Source organism: Sarcophilus harrisii, chromosome 1, assembly GCF_902635505.1.
Source record: "Sarcophilus harrisii chromosome 1, mSarHar1.11, whole genome shotgun sequence".
NCBI classification, from domain to species: domain Eukaryota; kingdom Metazoa; phylum Chordata; class Mammalia; order Dasyuromorphia; family Dasyuridae; genus Sarcophilus; species Sarcophilus harrisii.
In genome coordinates, this window is record NC_045426.1 from 453,403,566 (window position 1) to 453,425,815 (window position 22,250).

Genomic DNA, 22,250 nt, shown 5'->3' on the forward strand with positions numbered 1-22,250 from the left:
ATTTTAAGTATATGAATATGTTAAATGTGTTTCAAATCTAAAAATATATACTTCTGTTATTAAGCATAACATTTTATTCTATTAAAATATCCATGATTCAGATTCATCTTAAATAGCAAAGTTCTTAAGATGCTTGTTCTTTTTTTCACCCCATGAAATTTAGAAATCTGATACTTTTTTTTTTTTTTTTTTTTTTTTTTTTTTACCATTTCCTGAAATTCATCACCCAGTCTGTGCAGAACAACAATGGGAGTTTAAGTAATGGGGCAACAAAGACAAAAAAGTCTTTACTTTTTAGGAAGGAGCTCACATTCTAATAGGGGGTGAGAGAATAACTTGTGTAATATATAAAAGCAAAATTTGTTCATAAAGTGGACAAGTTTGTTTAAGTGAGAGGTATTGAAACTTTTTATCTCATTTTGCAAATGCCTCTGTAGCACTAGAATGGCAGGTTTAAATCTATTACCTACTAATTTACTAGGTTGTTCTGAAGTTCAAATGAAATAAGGCATGATAGAGGACATTTAAATGAAAGCTCTTTATCTCTATCATTAGACAAAATACCCTCAATCTTGTTTAATAAAAGTTTTAAGGATCATAATACCATACTAATAATGGGAGTATTTGGGATATCTAGGTGGTGAAACAGATAGCACTCTAGGCTTGGAGTCAGGAAGACATGAGTTCAAATGTGATCTTTGGAATTTAGCAGTTATGTGACCCTGGGCAAGCCACTATAACATTTTTGCCAGGAAAATTAAAATGGGATCTCAAAGAATCAGACATTATTGAAATAATTGAACGTTAACAAAGAGCATATATTATTTATCATTCCAGTGAACTAAATACTGTTCAAAGTTACTGCTTTTCCCAATGTATTAAAGGACTATTTTTAGCTTTGTCACAATACCCATGTTTTATGTAATTATAGCCACTTTGACCACTGTGTTCTTATCTCCGATTTCTGACTATAGAAACACTACTATGATTTATTTGTTCATTGTGCTATTGCCACTCCTTTGTTGGCCTCTTATTCCCTCCTTTTCCTCTTCCCTAGAACTTAAGTAATATTCTGACCCATATTTATTGACCTTTACTGTTATTGGAACATATTTTGCACTGTTTGGCAGGATGAATTCCAAAAATAAGACATTATCATCATAATTTACCATTTCATATAAAATCATAATTTTATATAAAATATAAAGCATCCTTTTTTCTGGCGAGATAGAAAACTCTGGAATGTTAATTTTTGCATTCTTTATTTCTTTAGACTTTTCTAATATGCTGAATATGAATCTTTAAAGAAAATATTCTTGAATGTTCAAGTATTAGAGTAGAAGCAAATTAGAATGCTATGATTACTTGTTTTCTGCATTGGATCCTTGATTTGCACTTTGAAAACCCTAACCTTTTTCTTTCTTTCAAAAGGTTATTGCAATTTGTGTATGGCATATAAATGTATGTGTATAAGAAAGGTGTGAGTGTTGGATTCAATTTTTATAAGAATTCCTATTAATCCATTTGAATGTTTTTTTTTCTTGATTGGTAAGCAATATCATTTATACTTCTTTCAAAGTCTTGGTACTTTGTATTCCCAAAAAAAACCCAAAACCGAACAACCCATACACCTGGCACAATGTCTTAGATATGTTACTTAATATATGTTTGCTGAAATTAAAATTGTAAAGGAAAAATACCCTCCACAGACATCCTTTTCCATCACAAAAAAACTAGTTAATTTTAAGAAAACTTTGCTTGTAAGAGACAGCAGTTTACTTCAAATAATGTTTATGTATTATTTTAGTATATACAGTGCTAAAAAAAAAAATCAATAGCAATTATATTGATGTTTTTGAACATTTTTTAAACATTTGATTTTATTAAATTAATCTAGTTTTATGGTTGCAAGTGATATCTTTTTTTGTTTTGTTTTGTTTTGTTGAGGCAGTTGGAATTAAGTGACTTGCCCAGGGTTACACAGCTAGGAAGTATTAAGTGGCTGAGGCCAAATTTGGCCAGGTCTTACTGATTTTAGGGTGGATGCTCTATCCACTGTGCTCCCTAACTGCCCAAATAATATCTCTTTTAAAATGTTATGTTTCTGAGCTTTACATTATTGAATAGATTTGTTGCTTGTACCAATCATTAACATCTCAATAAGCACATATTAAATGTCAATACTATGCTATCCTTGCACTCATTTATCAGTGCATCAGGTGATGCACACAGACTATAGGTGAGCCTGTTTCTAATCTTTTAAAAAAAATTTTTTTTCTTGATCACTGAGACCACCCTCCCAAGCTTTAAAATGCTATGTTTTTTTATGTACTATATGCCCACTGTGCTCTGAGAAGAGGATACAAAAGACTTATGGTACATATTTAATATTTTAAAGGTGCTAATAACAACCTTATTTTTAGTGCTAGAAAACTCAAATTTTACTTAATTTTCTGAAGTACTTTTAAAAAAAGCCTTTTAACAATTTTAGCAATTTTTAGCAATATTTTAAAATTCACAGTATTCATAATTGTGTGTAATATCCCTAAGCAGTCTACATTTTAGTTTATGTACTTATTAACTCAAATGGAATCATAGAAATTGACACTTTCCATCTTTTGTAAGAATTTAAAGTTTTTCTGATCTGTTTACTTTAGCTATGTACACAAATCTAACGAGTTTGGGTGTTTTTTTTTTTTTATTTGCAGAGGAAATAAAAGCTGAAACTGAAAAACAAAGGTTAGTGTTTTTTTACTTTAGTAAATGTAATTTGATACTTTATGTAAAACTTAGCTAAATTATTTGCTATTTTATAATATTATCATGACTTAAGCTAGGATGGTTCCTATCTGTCATCTCTATGCAGTTTATATAATTGTCTTAAAAAACATAATTGTAAGCACTTTTGAAAATGAAAAAAAATATTAATATTGCCAGTAATAGATTTAGACAACTCTATATAAGCTCTTTTTTCACTTTTTTAAAGTCAAATTTTAATTTTTTTCCTTTCAAAGTGTTTGAATGAGTCATACTTAGACAATATATTAGATTTCTTTGCTATTAGTGATCTATATCTGGCAATGTTATAGTTTTTCAAAGGCTTACTAATTCATTTGAGGACAAATTTATATTGACATATTACATATATCAAGTAATAGTTTTTTTTAAAAATTTTGACATAGAGCTGCTTAAATGTAGGAGAATCATTTTATACTTAAGAAAAATTTGAATTTTCAAAAGAGCATTTAACAGGAAGCCAGAACTATGGTTCTGCTTATGGATATACCACTTAACTTGTTATATGATCTTGTCATTTAGCTTCCTATGTTTTTTTCCATCTGTAAAGTGGTAGATTTATGAGTTTCTAATACTTAATCCAATCAGTTCTAATCAGATTTTTTTTTTTTTTTTTTTTTTTGGTTTAGTCCCCCTCATGGAGAAGCAAAAGTTGGTTCAAGTACTCTTCCTCCGGTGAAATCGAAGACAAGTTTTATTGAAGCAGATAAATACTTTCTACCATTTGAGCTGGCATGCCAGTCCAAATGTCCCCGGATAGTTAGTACATCCCTAGATTGTTTACAGGTCTGTATAAAATAGTATCTAGAGTCTCTCAATTTTAATTGTGTATTCCAAACACCAGCCACAACTGATGATTCATCCTGCTTTAATTTGCTATAGACAATTAGCACATTTTCAGTAGCAACTACAAAATTCCATTTATAACTATAAATAGCCCATTGATTAACTGAAATAAGACAAAATCTTGATTACTTGTATCTCTAATAAGTATTGACTCAACTTTTGCAACACAGTAATGAAGCATAGTAAGAAACTGAACATTTGTGAAGTTCAAGACACATTTTTTACTCAAAGATAGTAATTTTTTTTTTTGAAGGTTTTATATCTGAAACTTGTATTTTTTAAGAAGGGTGTTAATCTGGCATCAACTTTCAATGCTCCAGGTAACTCCATAAGATTATAAGATACAGATCTGTATTGGTAGAGGGAGTTTATGCTCTACAAATTCCCCTTCCCCCAGAGTGAAAAAATCAGATGTCTAGGCTCCCAAAATGATTGCCTGATATGTGATATTCTGTGGGCCTTGTGTAGAAACCAGTCTTTTAAAAAATGCTCAGCCTAAATTTAGACCAGTTAAATTCTTTAAGTTATGCTAGGTTTCAATTTAAATAGGCAAACCAAAATTTGTTCTTTGCTTTTCTGCTTCAAATCCAAGTTTTCATAGTACCTTTTGCTAAGCTTTAAGCATTGTTTATTATAATTCTCACAAATAAAGAAACTTTTATATATGGTACTAACAGTAAAAATACTTCTTTCAAAATATATTGACATTTCAATAGGTAAAAATACCAAGATGAAGACAAAACAATTTTACAACTAATATCATCTTTTCCCACAATATCTCAAAACATCCTCCCTCTTATCCCTACTAATTATGCAAAGCTAGAAGAATCATTTAACTTCTGGATGCATCAGGCCACTCCCTACCATGTATCAGATATGACAGGGGTCCTCAAACATTTTAAATAGGGGGCCAGTTCACTGTCCCTCTTGGAGGGCCGGACTATAGTAAAAACAAAAACTTTGTTTTGTGGGCCTTTAAATAAAGAAGCTTCATAGCCTTGGGTGAGGGAGATAATTGTCCTCAGCTGCTGCATCTGGCCAGCGGGCTGTAGTTTGAAGACCCCTGAGGTATGGCATAGATGATCTTTGCTTATGGTTAAAATACTCCATGAAATCCTTCCAGAATATAGCATCTTGAAGATGAATGAATGATTGCAAATAATAATGAAGATATGTGTGTGTGTGTGTGTGTGTGTGTGTGTGTAATTAATAAGTATTTTAACTCCTTATTGAGGACTGATAATTATCTTTTTTTCCTTTTCCAGAAACTTATTGCTTATGGACACTTAACTGGCAATGCTCCAGATAATACTACTCCTGGCAAAAAATTAATTGATAGAATTATTGAGACAATATGTGCCTGTTTCCAAGGTCCTCAAACAGATGAGGGGGTCCAGTTGCAAATAATAAAGGTAATCGATTGCATAAAGTTAACTGAAAAGTTAATTCTTGTATTTAAGGATTACTACATTGGAAAAAAAAAAGAAAAATGACAATTCTATCTAAATTAATTTACTTATTCAGTGCTATACCAATCAAAACCACCAAAAGAATTAATTTATAGAGCTAAAAAAAAATAACAACAAACTTCATTTGGAAGAACAAAGAGTCAGGAGTATCAAATGAAAGAGGTGGCCTATCTATACTACAATCTCAAAGTATATTATTATTATTATCATTATTATTTGTTTGTGGTTTTTTTTATTTTTGGTTTTGGAGGGGGGGGGGGGTGTTTTGCTGAGCCAATTAGAGTTAAATGACTTACCCAGAGTTACATGGCTAGAAAGTATTTGGTGTCTGAGACCAGATGTGAACTCAGGTTTACCTGAATTCAGGGTTAGTGCTCTGTCTACTATACCACCTTGCTATCCCTCAAAGTATATTATAAAGCAGTAATCATCAAAACTATCTGGTACTAGTAAAGAAATAAAATGGTGGAAAAATGGATTAGATTAGGTACACAAGACAGAATAGTAAACACTGTCAGTCAAGTATTTGATAACCCCAAAGAGTCCATTTTGGGATAAGAACTATTTGACAACAGAACCCTAGGTATAAACCATTATTTATACTATATAGTAAGATAAAGTCAAAATGGACATCTGATTCAGCCATAAAGAGTGATATCATAAGCAGATTAAGAGAACAAGGAATTGTTTGCCTGTCAGATCTATGGAAAAGGGAAGAATTTATGATCTAGCAAGAGATCAGAACATTGAAAGATATAAAATGGATAATTTTTATTATATTAAATTTAAAAGTTTTTACACAAACAAAACCAATGCAAACAAGAAGAGAAGAGAAGCAAAAATCTGGGAAACAATTTTTATAATAAGTGTCTGATAAAGGCCTCATTTCTCAAATTTATAGACGATTCAGATTTATAAGAATACAAGTCATTCTCCAATTGATAAATAGTCAAAATATATTCACAGGCAGTTTTTAAACAAAAGAAATCGAAATTATCTATAGTCATGGAAAAATGCTCTGTTGCATTTAGAAAAATACAAATTAAAACAGCTCTGTAAATACTACTGAACACCTATCAGATTGGCTAGTATGACAAAAAAAGAATGATAAATATTGGAGAGAATATGAGAAAATTGGGAAGTATCTAATGGCACTGTTAGAGTTATGTATTGGTCGAGCTGTTATGGAACTATGCTCCAAGAGCAGTCATGGTATGCATTCATTCCCTTTCATGAAGCAATACCCATTAAGATCTGTGTTCCACAAGATATTTTTTAAAAATGTAATGGACTTATATGTACAAAAATACTTATAGCAGCTCTTTTAATGGTGGCAAAGAATTTGAAATTGAGTGGAAGTTTATCAATTGGACAATGACTGATATGGTATATAATTATAATAGAATACTGTTGTGTTAGAAGAAATGAAGAGCAGGTTGGTTTCAGAAAAAATGTAAAGATTTATACAAATTAATGGAAAATGAAGTGAGCAGAACTCTAGGAGAACACTGTACATTTTAACAGCAACATTATGTGATGATCCATTGTGAATGACTTAGTTATCTCATCAACACATTAATTCAAGATAGTTCTAAAGGACTCTTGATTAAAATGCTGTTCACATCCAGAGAAAGAACTGATGGAGTTTGGATGCAGATTGGATCATTCTATTTTTTAGGGTGTATATATATATATATATATATATATGTATGTATGTGTATGTGTGTGTGTGTGTGTGTGTGTGTGTATTTTCTACTTGATATCTTTTTTTTAACAATATGACTAATATGGAATTATGTTTCATATGATTGCACATATATAACCTTTATTAAGTTGCTTATTTTTTAGGGAGGGAAAGGGTGATGAAGAGAGAAAATTCGGAATTCAAAATAAAAATGAATGTTAAAAATTGTCTTTACATGTAATTGGGGAGGGGAATGGAATACTTTTTTTTTTTTTTTAAGACAAAACTTTGAAAGAAATCTGAAATACTTTATAAAATCATAGGATTTCTTGTAGTTAACAAGAGACAGTCGAGTTGAAATCGTGCTTCTGACCCAGAAATGCTTTCCCTGTGACCCTGGGGAAAAGTCTCTTAACATCTTAGTATTGAAAGGATCTGTGGTAGGATACTCCATACTAGGCCTTCTGTGAGCCTATGTAATTATCAATCTAGGTTGAAAAAGATTAAAATGACAGAACAGTTTTATTTTTTTAAACCTCTTTCAGCCGTTTGGGATAATATACATCATATAGGCATATTATCCCTGTTTTGTAGATGATCAAATTGAAACAGAAAGAGGTTAAGTGACTTGCCCAGAATCGCACAGTAATGAGTAAGAGAGTTAGGAACCAAACTTAAGTCTTCTGACTCTTAAGCCCAGTGTTCTTTTAACTTTTTATATTCTGGACTAAATGATCTCTTATAGACTCTGAAATGTATTTCGCAGTATATAACATAGGTTCTTTGGAAATAAATTCCAAATCCCAAACAACTGACTTAGAGACAACCATTTTGAGTATAATCCTTTAGCAAGATTGGGGACTAACTGCAGTTTTATTTAAAAAAAGAAAAAGGTATCTGCATTTAGAAATCCAGAATAATGAACTATTAAGTTTAATCACTTACACATTGTAGCTATTAGATAAATGCTTAATAAATGAATGTGTAGATATCTAAAAATTTCCTGGGATAAGCTGTTAATTGTGGCGAGGTGTCTTGGGAGCTACAAAAAAATACAACAGAAGCACTCCAAATTTTGTATTAACCAGTATGCAAAAAAAAAAAAAAGTAAAGTTACCATGTAATCAACGGCAAGAGGAACTTAACTTGCTTCTAGATAATCTTTACATTCTTCCTCTAAAATCTGTTCCTTCTCAGAAGAGTTCAACTAAACTGTTGGAGGAGATTCTATTGCTTTAAAGAAATAGCTTTATACAGAAATAATGTAGATTTTGGGGAATGTATCTGTAACTGCATCTGTTATATAAACCAAGTACGTCTTGCACATATATGCTGCTCAATTTAAACCCTGAATATTTCTTATTAACAGAGTTTCTAGTCTTTTGAGAGTCATTGTAATTATTCATCTAGCTCATGGATTTTTAAGTTTTTGTGTAATGGACGACCTCTTTGGAATTCTGGTAAAACTCATTTTTAGATGCATAAGATAGGATAAATAGGATTAGAAAGGGAACCAATTATATTAAATTATAATTATTTTTTTAAAAAATTTAAATTCCCAGACTCCAAGACAAAACATCCTCATCTAATTGCTACTAAGAAAATTAATTTTTGCCAGTATTCTTTATCTGCGTCAAGGCTAATTTCTTACACCAAAAATATGTATTTTGTCTTTGTGCACTTAATTATATAATATACCCGTTTACTGATAGAGTGATTGAGACCTGAGCCATTTCTCCATCGGCTTAAAATCTGAAGCAAACAATCATAAGGAAAAATATAAAAGATATTTAGTAAACAAATGATGAAATTTAAGCTAAATATATTAGTTTATATTGGAATAGTGTTTCATAATTTTCACATATTTCAAATTCTTTGGCATCTCATTTGATCTTAATGATCTTGATAACCAGACATAACACTGTTTACCAGTTTATAAGCTGTAATTCACAGACATTAATAGTTAATGACAAGTCAAGGACTAGTACCCAAGTATTCTGATTCCTATTTAAGTATTTTTCTCCAATATATTACTTTGCTGAGAATAGAATTAACACTTATAGAAAAAACTTACATTACATCTTTATATCATTATTAATTTTTTCCTGATAGGATTTTCATCTGTGATATATCTAAATCTATGCAATAAATCAGTGCAATTCAGTTTATCAGATAATTTGTTGAACACTTATGAACATGACACCAATGTAGAAAATGGTCAAGCATTTTTTGAGTGTTTTCAGTGTGCTAGGCACTGTGCTAAGCATAGTATGTATGCTCAAGGAACTTATGGGCTAGTAGGGGAAAAGACAGCCTCACAGTCATAACACAAGCCTGCAAGTGCCTCAAGAGGGCCATTCACAGTGTTGTTAAAGCGCAATATATCAGTCATGTGTAACACACACATAATAATTATTGAACTTCTTTTTGTGGAGTAATATTTAAGGAAAATGAAGCCTGTCACTCTTTGCTTTAAGCTCCTCTTGCCATTAGTAATTAAATCGGTATCTCACATCATATTGTCTGACACTTATTGTGGTAGATAAGAAAGGAAAAGTCTTAATTCATAGTTATTGCTTTCTTACAAAAAGTGTTTGAAAAGTTTCTCATTCTTTAAAAACAGTCATGTTTTATGAACCCTTCAGTTTTTGCATTCCTACCTCATTACTTCATAGGATGTTTTTACTTCAGAGTACATAGTGTTATACTGTTTGAAGAGGAAGATTTATGAGGTAGGCTGTCCTTGCCCTTGAAAATGTAGTATGCATACCTTTATTTAAGAAAGCCTAATGTATCTATTGAGTAAAATAGGCTAATGATAATTTTATTGAACATTCCCCATATTCATTATACCATAATTGATTTCTTCCTACTTTTCAAAAATAGATCTATTGCAGTATTTTAATATGTTAAAAGTGTTTTATGTAAATGTTTTCTGCACTAATTTTGAAGAAAGAAAAACATTGTTTTAACAATATCCTTTTTTTTTTTTTTTTTTTTTTTTTAGGCTTTGCTTACTGCAGTAACATCACAGCACATAGAAATTCATGAAGGAACTGTGTTGCAAGCTGTAAGAACATGTTACAATATATATCTAGCAAGCAAAAATCTAATCAATCAGACAACAGCCAAAGCTACTCTTACTCAAATGTTAAATGTTATATTTGCACGTATGGAAAACCAAGCAGTAAGTATTGAAGTTTATTAGGTTAGTTTTATAAGTATATAATATTATCCATATGCCAAATATAGGATTGAAAATACAATAAATAAAAATTATATGTACAAGTTCCTATTTGTTTCACATATATCTGTAGTGATAATCTCTCATTTATAATTTAATGATTGACTCATAACTTTGGATCAATCTTATTTTCTGTTGAGCTGCTAATAAAGTGGGAATTTTATTTTATATTCCTCATAATAATGGCTAACTTTGAGATCCCTGAACAAGTGAATATGGGTGATACATGATTATTTAGAAGTGAAAGTGAAAAAAACACATAGAAAGCATTTTGTGAATTTCAATGCTGTAGTGCTAGCCATTATAATTTTTTTTTTTAAATTAAAGGTTTTTATTTTAAAAACATATGCATGGATACTTTTCAACATTGACCTTTGCAAAACTTGTGTTCCAGATTTCCCCTCTTTACCCCCACATCCTCCCCTGGATGGCAAGTAATCCAATATATGTTAAACATGTTAAAATATATGTTAAATCCAATTTATGTATACATATTTTTACAATTATCTTGCTGCATAAGAAAAATGAGATCAAAAAGGAAACAAAATGCAAGCAAACAACAACAAAAAGAGTGAAAATGCTATGTTGTGATCCACACTCAGCTCCCATATCCTTTCTCTGGGTGTAGATTAGCCATTATTTTTAATATTGGTACTTTTATCTTTGCTGTTTTTATTATAAAAGAGCTACTCTTTGATTCTTCAAAATCATAATAAAATTTGAGCATACATCAAAATAGCTTTCAAGTTACGTATCCATTTTAAAAGATGAAGAAACATTTCCTTTTTCAGAGAAAGAAAATTACTTGTCTGTTTTTACACAGATAATTTAATGTTGGAACCAAGAATTGAATCTAGGACTCCTGACTGCAAATTGTGTTTTTACTACTACATTATGCTGCCTTTTCAAAAAAGATACATCTCTGTAGTGATGTTTCATCCAAAATTAATTTTATTTTAAATATACTTTAGACCACTTAAAAACATTTTTTCAACTTTTATAGTACATGTAACACGGAAGAATTATAAAGACATATCCATGTGTGTAATTTTGGGAATCCTTATGGGGATGGGGAAGAAATAGTCAGTGAAGCAGTTTGAGTTAGTATTATAGGAAGAAAAAAATAGAAGATATTCCATCCATTCACAGAAATAGTAATTTGAAGGACAGTATACATACACCTTTAAGCAAAATAAATGATAAATGTATGTTTGAGTAATGGTCAGTTTAGCAAATAGAAATGGGAGGGAGGAAATAAAGAAATAAGGGACAGGGTTAACTTATATATTGGTCAAAACTTTATAAGGCAAAGATGTTATTCATTATTATCTAATATTCTTAACAATAAATGAAGTCTTTTAACAGTAAATTAATAAATTAGGTATTTGTTGACAAAACTTCTTATAATAGAATTTACATTTTTGCCTAAAATTTGGAAGTACAAGTCTTGTTGAATGCAGCTTTATATTTAATTTTAAGTGGACCATTGGTCTGGAAATTTTTGTTTTTTATGGAAAAAAGTCACTGAGTTCCAATTGCCCCAAATTTATTAGAGTATGATGCCTACATATGCCATTTAAAAACCACAATAATTTACTTTAACACAATTTTTTATGCTTAAAATTTTTTTTTCCATTCTTTTTATGTGATACTGGCAGCATGTCTGTCTTTGTAGATTAACTTTTATGTTTAAATTGAATGAAATCAAAGATTTGAAAACAGTGGAGAATATAAAACACTGTACACAGAGTATAATTACATGGTTTAACATTACTATTAATATTTTTTAGTAATTGTGTGTGTTAGATTTTAAATTAACAGATGGAACTTACATAAAATTGGTCTGCTTAAATTTTCAAATATATATTTCTAATTTTTCTGAATATAATTTCTTATTCCAAATACCTTATGTAGTAGTAAATCATTATTTCAGTATTGTGTTTATTAAATGTGTAATTCTGATGTACATAAAAGAATTTCCATGATTTTCTACATGTGAAAAGGTATAAATTCTTAATATCAGGCATACAGCTAAATTGCATAAGTTGCACACATTCTGAATTAGGACATTTTAAGTTAATGTGAACATGTAGAATAAAATGAAATCAGTAATTCACAAAATTTTTAATACTAAGTAGCAGTTAGTAAAAGTCAGCATGGATTCCTAGAGAATAGGGTCAATCCTTATTTAATTTTTGTGTTTGGGAAACTAACTAGATATCATATCTACACCATTTTCTTGATTTGTCAAAGTTGGATTCCATGAAAACCTTTGACAAAATATCTCATGCTATTCTTGTAAGGACAGAAAGATATTGAGCTGACTAATAGTATAGTCAGGCCATTATTAATTATGACTACAGAAGAGTGATAATGAAGTATGATCTCTTTTGGCAGATAGGTATAACTAGAGAACCAGAATAAACATATTTTAAAATATAACCATTGTATGAATTTGTTTTGTTTTACTAATTAAAAGAGCAACTTCTATTTGAGATAATAGATTTGAAAGGGGTAGCAAGTTAGAGGGACTGATACTTCCCCAACCCCCCAAAAATGAAAAAAGAAAGTAAGGATTTTCAGCAAAACACCTAAAAAATATACAGAGGAGAGCAAATAGAAGATTAGGAAAGAAAATAGGGAAGCAATATCAATACTATCTCAAATTAATATACATATTTAAAAATTCACATAGATTCACATATAAAACTTTTTTTTCTTTCCCTAATGAACACGTTAATGTTTATAGATATTAAATTCCTAATTAAAAAAAAAATTTTAAATACTATCAAAACAACTCAGAATTGGTTGAATAACTATGACTTCAAAATGTACCCAGCAGTGGGTTGATATCAGCTTGGAAAAAGTCTCCAGTACAGTGCCTTAGGGATATATGCTTCTCAATATTTTTATCAGCGATTTGGATGAAGCCATAGAAGATATGCTTGTCATATTGTTAGTGACAAAACTGGGATGTAGAAGTGATGAGACTTTGAATTAAGGTGATCTATATGAATTGAAAAAAGACTCAGATTCAAGAGATAATATGAGGGTAGAAATCAGGATTTAAAAACTGATTTTATATAGGGAGTAAAAAGGAAAAGGAATTGTATATATACTTGAATAGTTGTAGTGCCTTTCAGAGAAAAGTTTTGAAGAAGGGAGGATTTGGAGGAAATTAGTTTAGATTTGGCCACATTACGTTTGTGATGTCTGTGGAATGTCCATTTTGAAATATTCAATAGTCATTGACATGACTGAAACAGAGGAGAAAGATTAGGGTTTGTGTATATCTGTGTGCACACATGTACACACATGTACAGCTCAGTGTCATATGCAAAAAGTTAATAGTGAAACCTATAGGAACTAAAGTTATTAATAGTGTTGAGGGAGAAAAGAGGAGAGAAACTGGAAGCTCCGTGAACACCTCAAGTTGGGTGGGGTGATAAAGATTTTGAGCCAATAAAAGAGACTAATGTCAGATGTATATGAGGAACACCAAACAAAAGTATTGTCCCAAAACCTAGAAAGGGGAGAATATCCAGAAAGAGTGGGTGGTCAGTAGTGTCAAATGAAGCAAATAGGTCATTAGGGATTGAGAAAAGATCAAATTTGGAAATTAGTAGAGGATAAGTGTTTATTGATTGATTAATTAGATAACAGAATCCAAAAAGACTAAAATGATGAATCAACTAAAATTAAATAAGGATAAATTTAAAGTTCTGTACTTAGATTTATTTTTGTTGATGTTTCCTTTATAATACATATTTTATTTAAAAAATTTAAAAACATTTCTCTTGAATAGTCCATAGGCTTTGCTGGAGTGTCAGACGCCCATGACACAAAAAAGATTGACACTCCCCTTCCCCTTGCTCTAAGAGGTAATTTCTTCTCTAAGAAAGATTAGATCAAGTCATTCCCCCACACACACACTTTTATTTCCATTTCCAAATTCTCGCCATCATCATTAAGAAACCTACTGCAAATATGAAGTCATGCAAAATGAATTCCTACATTAGTTGGGCAAAAAACAAAACAAAAGGAAAAAAACTAACTTTTAAAGTAGCGTAGAAAGAGAAAAGATGAGTTTCCTATGCTCTGAATCCATCATTTTCATTTCTGGAGGTAGAAAGCATGTTTGATTTAGAGTTGGTTGTTACATCAATCCTGTTTTATTGTATAAATTATTCTCCTAGTTCTGCTCACTTCATTCTGCATCAGTTAATACAAATCTTTCCAGTTTTTTCTGAAATCATTCCTTTCATTTCTCACAGTACAATAATATTCCATGAAATTCATATATTCAGCCCCAGTTCTTGGGCTTCTTCTTAGTTTTCAATTCTTTGCAACCACAAAAAGAGTTGATATAAATATTTTTGTGCATATGGGTCCCTTTACTCTTAGTATAGAGCTAATAGTGGTATTACCACGTCAAAGGGTACACACAGTTTAATAACTGTTTTGTTATAGTTTCAAATTGCTTTCCAAAATGGCTCAACTAATTCATAGTTCCACCAACAGTTATTCTTAAATTTTTTTTAAAAAATACTTTTATAGTAACAAATGTCAGAGGGGATGTGAGAAAACTGGGACACTGATGCATTGTTGGTGGAATTGTGAATACATCTAGCCATTCTGGAGAGCAATTTGGAACTATGCTCAAAAAGTTATCAAACTGTGCATACCTTTTGATCCATCAGTGTTTCTACTGGGCTTATACCCCAAAGAGATATTAAAGAAGGGAAAGGGACCTATATGTGCAAAAATGTTTGTGGCAACCCTTTTTTGTAGTGACTAGAAACTGGAAATTGAATGGATGCCCATCAATTGGAGAATGGTTGGGTAAATTGTGGTATATGAATGTTATGGAATATTATTATTCTGTAAGAAATGACCAGCAGGATGATTTCAGAAAGGCCTGGAGAGACTTACATGAACTGATGCTGAGTGAAATGAGCAGAACCAAGAGGTCATTATACACTTCAACAGCAGTACTGTATGAGAATGTATTCTGATGGAAGTGGACATCTTCAACAAAGAGAAGATCCAATTCATTTCCAATTGATCAATGATGGACAGAATCAGCTACACCCAGAGAAGGAACACTGGGAAATGAATGTGGACTACTTGCATTTTTGTTTTTCTTCCAAGGTTATTTTTACCTTCTGAATCCAGTTTTTCTTGTGCAACATGAGAACTGGGGAGGGGGTGGAGGGAGGAAAGGGACAAGTTAGAACAGAAGTGAGTGCAAGGGACAATGTTGTAAAAATTACCCATGCATATGTTATGTCAATAAAATGCTATAAGAAAAAAAAATAAAAATAATACTTTTTTTATTTTTCAAAATACATGCAAAGGTAGTTTTCAACATTCATTTTTACAAAACATTGTGTTCCGTATAATTCTCCCTTCCTTCTCACCTCCCCTCTCCCCTAGATAGCAAATAATTGAATATAGGTTAAATATATGCAGTCTTCTAAACATATTTCCACATTATCATGGTGCTGAAGAAAAATCAGATCAAAAAGGAAAAAAGGAGAGGAAAAACAGGCAATATGTTTAAGTTTCAAAAGAAAAGAAACAAACAAAATGCTTTACTGATACAGGATAGAGAGGCATGACTCACAGGCTATTAGTCCTGTGAAAAACACTTGGAAATTTTAGGGGATTATAAATTCAATATGTTGGCTATGATGGGTCAGCAAAAGAATTAAGGCTATCCTAGGCTGCATTAAAAGAGGCCTAGTGTCCATTTTCAGAAAAGATAATAGTTGTGCTGCGCTCTTTCTCTTTCCTAGTTAGACACCATTTGTTCTGGGTGTCACTTTTTGGAAAATACATAGACAATCTGTATTCGATTCAGAAGAGAGACGAATTAGTAGTAGTTCTATGGAAGTTGCCAAGGGGTAGATTTAAAGTTGTTGTGAAGAAAAATTATTTTTTGTTTAAAACTATTCAAAAGTGTATTAAGCTGTCAAGAGAGGTAGAGGATTCCCTTTCAATATTTGTATTCAAGTAAAGGTTAGATGATACATTATTAGGAATGTTTATAAAGGGAATTCTGGTCTGGATACTAGTTTTAAGTAGGTTGGCCAACCAGGGCCCTTCCCAAATTCTTAATTATATGGGTATTATAGCAAGAACTAGTTCTTAGAAATTATCTAGTACAACTCTCTCATTTTTCCTTTAGAAACATGCTCAAGGAGATGATGATTTGCCCAGTAATGCATAGCCAATAAGTTTTAGAAGATTTGGATTTGAGTCCCAGGACCCTTTCCACTTACTTCACTGTTAAGTAGTCTATATTTGATTGAAGTTTAAGGAAAAGAAATCCAATCAAAACACAAATTCAGTTATTCCTCTGACGTATTTTAAGTATTTTGGTAATATCTTTTGGTGATAGTCATCTAATTTTAGTTTACAATTTGTGAGCCAAAATGGAAATTTCTCATCTCTCTACTAAAATTTACTGTTGACCATACTTTTGTTTTCTTCAAATTCTAAATAATTTGATACTAACAATACTTCAGACAGTGCATGGTAGCTTATCATACTTGCTGTTTTCAGCTACAGGAAGCCAAACAAATGGAAAAGGAAAGACATCGTCAACATCATCATCTATTGCAATCCCCTGTAAGCCATCATGAGCCTGAATCACCTCAATTGAGACATCTGCCACCTGAGACTGTTGATACTTTGCCTCAAGAACATGAAGGGGAACTTGACCCCCACACAAATGATGTGGATAAGAACCTTCATGATGATATGGAGCCAGAAAATGGATCTGACATTTCCAGTGCAGAGAATGAACAAACTGAAGCTGATCAGGCTACTGCTGCAGAAAGTAATCTTATTGTAAAAGGGAATTTGTGGGAAGTGTGTGGGGAAGGATTAGAGCTATGGGATTCATAAATAGAAACACTTCTCACATTTGGAAATGGTGAAGAAATATTAGGAAATAAATAAGATGTTAATATGGTATTAAATACAAAATAAGGCATATTTTATCCTAAGCAATAATGTATATGTAATAATTCCTAAGGGGTTTTGCATCTCTAAAAAAAGGCTGCAAAATTTATTAAATTGTGTGGAACTTTTACTGTGCTAGAGTAGGTTCACTGCAAATAGTCAAACAGTAATAACTTTTGCTAAGCATTTCTGAGAAATGAGTACAGTTGTCATAAATCACTCCATTCAAGGGAAATGTAAAGTGCATGTCGAGGAAAAAATATAAAAATCAGGAAAATACTAATTGTAGACATATGATGAGACTCAGTTAATTTTAAATTTTTCTTTATTCCATTAACATAGCTACCCTACTTAAAGAGAATTTCCACTTTTATTCTTGGAACTGATCTTTCTAGTTTAGAATTAGATCAAGTGTGTTTTTTGCATGAATAGGTTTACCTAGCATATTATGAATTCTATTTTTTCTCTATAGACATTGACTCATTGACCCATATGCTTGAATAGATCAGCTTTTATCCTATTGCTTTCTATAGCTTCAGCCTGATTGCTTGAACAGTTGCTCTTAGCAAATGCTCCCTAGTCCTATAGTTCAAAGGTCAATTTTTCTGCCTTATATGACATAAAAATAGTATTGTGTAGTTAGTTGCTAGAGACTGCCATATTATCTGGCATGGAAGTAGTGTGGCTATGTAACTTGACTACTCTCACTTTGAGAGAGTCAAGCAAAACTGATTACAAGCCTTATGGATGACAAATCCTAACTCTGTAACCTTCAGAGAATTACTTAATTCCTCAATTCCCCCCATCCTCCTTTCTTCTACCCTCTCTAACTGTAAATTGAAGCACAGTTGTAAGGCTGTGCTATGGAGTGAGGGTACATGAGAATCTATTCCAATGAATCAATGTTTCTGACTCCAGAAAGTTATGCTATCAACTATTCTTAATGCTATCAACTGTATTCTTAATCTTTTCTGTGAGTTAATGGGAAAGAGCAATAACATAATTATTTCAGATTGACATATCAAAGTAATTGTTTTATAACTTATTGAAAATGGATATGGTTAAATATAATTGTTCTGGAAATTCACACTACTTAAAGCTAAATAGCAAGTAGCATTATATACAATGTATGACTTTCTTGATTTGTTCCTACTCAACTTCTTTCATATTCTAACCACATTTTGAGAATGAACTGTATTATTCCATCCATTGATTTGAAGGGCCAGACTTTATTACAGCTGGATTCTCCATGCAATTTTAATTAATTGAGGAAATATTTATTGTACCCTTCCTACGTGCAAGGGGCAGTATGGGATACAGAGTGATAGAAGACATAACTACCTTGGGGATATAGATAATTAATGACTTTAAAGTTGTTTACTTCCAAGACCTAAAAAAATTTCATTTAATCCCTACAATATTTAGAGAAGATGATGTCAGTTAGGATTTGAAAGTTAATATTTTCTATTTTAGTCTGCAGAGCGAATATTTCATTCTTATCAATAGTTGACCATAATTTTTTTTTAGCCATATTGTAACCAATGATTTTTTCTGTAAAATTATGTTAATTTCTCATTTATCAGACCTGCTAGCAGGAAAAAAAGACCTCAAATGATGAAGAAACTAAGTGAAAAATCTGCTCTCCTAAGGCTTATTAATTTGGAATTGGGTGTAGAATAAGGTTTTTAAATTTTAGTTACCCGCTTTTCTCTGACTAGCATCATTTCATTCTTGGTTTCTGTGGGCAGTAATTAGGTAAATTAAACAATAAGGTATGATAGAGGAGAAAAAAGGACTGTTGGAATTTGCATATGGAGTAATTATAGCTGATACATGAGGGAAGCTGACATAAGGCGAAGGAGAGTGACTAAATATTAAACTCATTTAGTATTAAGAACTAATAATAAAATACACCTCAAAAGCCCTTGAGGGCATATTTCAGCCCAGTAGAACATTGTTGTAAATAACCAGCCTGTCGTCCAGAAAAAGTTAAAAATTGCCCTCTATATTCTAAAGAAAAGTGTAATTCATTTTACCAAGTCACATCCCAATTATTTTTTAAAATGTTTTGATTCTTACAAGGATAAAATTAAATTATTATTTAGTTTGGGGAAAATTCCCTACAGTGATGGATATAAATTAATTCACTTAACTTTTTCAGCAAGTATTTATCAAACAACTTCACTCTGTTTTAGGTATTGGGCCTTGCTGTAACAGAATTAAACAGGGGAAAAAAAGTTTTTTAAGATTTTGAAGTCCATAATTTTAATTTAAAATTATCATTTGAAGTTAGTGTTCTTTCCTTTGTTACATCTTGCTACATCTTTTTTTGTATGTGCCAATTTATTTTTGCTACTTTACTACTTTGCTACTTTGCTACTTTAAATTGTATCTCTTAAAAAAAGTATTGCTACTATATAAAAAATGCTTTCTGTTATATGACACAACTCTGAAAGTCAAATTCTAATATTCAAGTAATATCTTTTGAATTTCTTTATTTTAAAGCGTTATCTAAAAGTGATGGATTATATGATGGAGAAAACAATGACTATGAAGATAAGGCGCAAGATATTGTGCAGAGTATTGTACAAGAAATGGTGAACATAGTTGTTGGAGGTATTGTACTTTAAACTAGCTTATATGTAAGTTTATGTGTGGAACTTCATTTGATTAGAAAGAAGTATTTTTGTAATTATAATAATGTAAAAATTAAAATATTCTAATTTTATGTTCTGGTGATAATCATTGATCCATCAAGGAGAAATGAATTACACTTTGAATATCCCATCCTTTTCTCCTCTTACATGTTGTTGTTGTTTGTCCTTCATTCTTGAAGAGGACCAATGACACCAGGAGGGTGATGTCTTGACTTGCAAGTGAATTGGATTTAAGTGAGGCAGAGCTGTGCAGAGTCATCAGTCTCACTCTCTCCTCCAGAGTCATCTGAGTCCAGTGACACAACATAGGTCAGAACGCCTGGAGATGGCCCCAGATGCAGTGGGAGACCTTGGCCTTGTTAAGCAAAGGTGTTTCCCAGCTCTCAGTTTGTCCAAGGCAACACCCATTCGGTGATTCTTACATGTTAATAATTTATATAAGGCCATGATTCTTGACCATTTTCAATTTGTGATATAATTTTTTTAAGTTGACACTTTCTCTTCTTAGATGTTCTAAAAAGCATGAACAATAACTTTTGAAATTGAGTGAATTATTTTTTTGGTTTTAATAATTTTACTGTATTTGTTAAAGATTACTAGAAACATTCCTGGCAATCACATAATTAATTAGGATCATTCGTATAAGATGTTCATCTTAGCAGACGTGAACTTGGTTTATTTTGCTTTTGTTAATTATCATCAAGGACCAAAATATAGTAGTAATGATAACTGGCATTTCTGTAGTACTTTAAGATTTGCCAAACACCTTTAATGATACTTCATTTAATAATATTTCAGTTGAACATACCAGTACCCAGATAGGTGCTGTTGTTTCCCCATTGTACAAATGAGGAAACTGAGGCTCAGAGAGGTTAAGTGATTTGCCCACGATCTTATAGCTGTTAAGTATCAAAGGTGGGATTTGAACCCAGGTCATCTTGACACCTAGTCCATAGTACCTTTTAGTTCATGTAGTTGATGCACAGGTACAGATGTACCTTTAAGATGACTATTTGAGACTCTCAATTCCCCCACCCCTCCCCCACCCCCTTTTTTTTTTTTTTTTTTTTTTTTTTTTTTTTTTTTGGAGACTGGATCTTTGGATACAATCCCTTTGGAGATTGTCTTACCCAGACTGAAAATGTTACCTTTGACCACTCATGGGCCCAGTCTCACTGCTCATTACATCAGTCTTTAACTTTTTTGGTTTTTGACCAAGGCTGGTTTGTGTGGTGATTCACTGTATTGTTTCCAGATAGTTTAAAAAAAAAAAAATGGTGTTAGCCCTACTTTAGCACAGAATTCCTGATGTTGGACAGCGCATTAGACTCATCTTCTACATTAGCAGAGATTATAGGCATATGTCACTGTGTTCTACATAGTTCAATGAAAATAATATTTTGAATGGTTATTTAATTCATAGACCAGTACATACAACTGTATTTAATTTTAGGATACCTATCAGATTAACTTTATTGAGTGAGTAGTATTCATGAAAAATAAGGCTCAATATTAGGCTTCCTTTAACCACTGTTTGTTTATAATACTATTTCTTTGAAACTGTACCTTCAGAGTTCCTACTCTAAATTATAAGAACACTTTTGCCTACCTCTTTATTAGGAGCCAATATTGCACTGACTGACCCCTTCAATTTTCAGAGTTGGGAATTAACGTAGTCCTGATATTTCTTTGATTTACATTTGAAAAGGAACTTATCCTTTTGCTGTGGAGAATAATGCTTGTTTGGGATTAGTTAGGGTTAAAGAGTTCCCTGCTAATACCTCTCTCTGAATCATTTCTAAGTAAAGGACTGTTCAAAAAATTCATTTGCTAACTTACCTGATATTATAATTACTTTCAGTTATCAAAATGAAGTTTTTAATAAAGCCACTTAACAAAATGTGTGAATTATTTTTGCTCTTCCTGAAATTATTTATTTCTCTTGATATTTATGTTTCTCAAAATGAACCTATTTGTACCTTAATTATAATAGATCACAAATTAAAAGGTTGTATTTCCATGATAGATCCTGGTTAACTTTCTAAGACCATTTGTCTGTAAAGTGATACTAATTTTTAGAACTAGTTAAAATAGTAGTTAAAAGATAATCTTTTTTGCCAATTTTTTACCTGAAAATCACATCAAAATCTTTCAGAACCTTTTGGACAGCAACTGTCATTTATTTAATACTGTTTTCCTACCATTTCTTAAAGAATGTGCTACTTTGAAAAATTCTGCTCTTTAAATAGTTTTCAGGTTCAGTGTATTTTATACATTTTTGTTCATTTTGACTTCTTAGATATGGGAGAAGGGACTGCTGAAAATACAAGTGCAGATGGCACCACTGGAACTTTAGAGGATGGTAGTGATAGTGAAAATATCCAAGCAAATGGGATTCCAGGGACTCCAATTTCTGTTGCATATACACCATCCTTACCTGATGACAGATTGTCTGTCTCTTCCAATGATACTCAGGTATAAATTGAAGAATCACCCTGATCTTTTGAAATCATAATTCTAATGTTGAACAATGCCTATAGAAATATCTTTAATAGATTCTAAGTTTATCACAGGCAAGGGCTGCT

General features: G+C 31.4%; 1 protein-coding gene across 1 annotated transcript in view; it reads left to right on the forward strand.

Annotated features, from left to right (window-relative positions):
* The window catches only part of ARFGEF1 (ADP ribosylation factor guanine nucleotide exchange factor 1), a 147,325-nt gene that overhangs the window by 38,022 nt on the left and 87,053 nt on the right, over positions 1-22,250 (forward strand). The window contains exons 2-8 of the mRNA XM_031946292.1: positions 2,709-2,739; positions 3,426-3,582; positions 4,908-5,054; positions 9,803-9,982; positions 16,607-16,883; positions 19,514-19,624; positions 21,965-22,140. Coding sequence (XP_031802152.1) covers positions 2,709-2,739; positions 3,426-3,582; positions 4,908-5,054; positions 9,803-9,982; positions 16,607-16,883; positions 19,514-19,624; positions 21,965-22,140 — 1,079 coding nt within the window. The remainder of the gene's footprint in view (positions 1-2,708; positions 2,740-3,425; positions 3,583-4,907; positions 5,055-9,802; positions 9,983-16,606; positions 16,884-19,513; positions 19,625-21,964; positions 22,141-22,250) is intronic.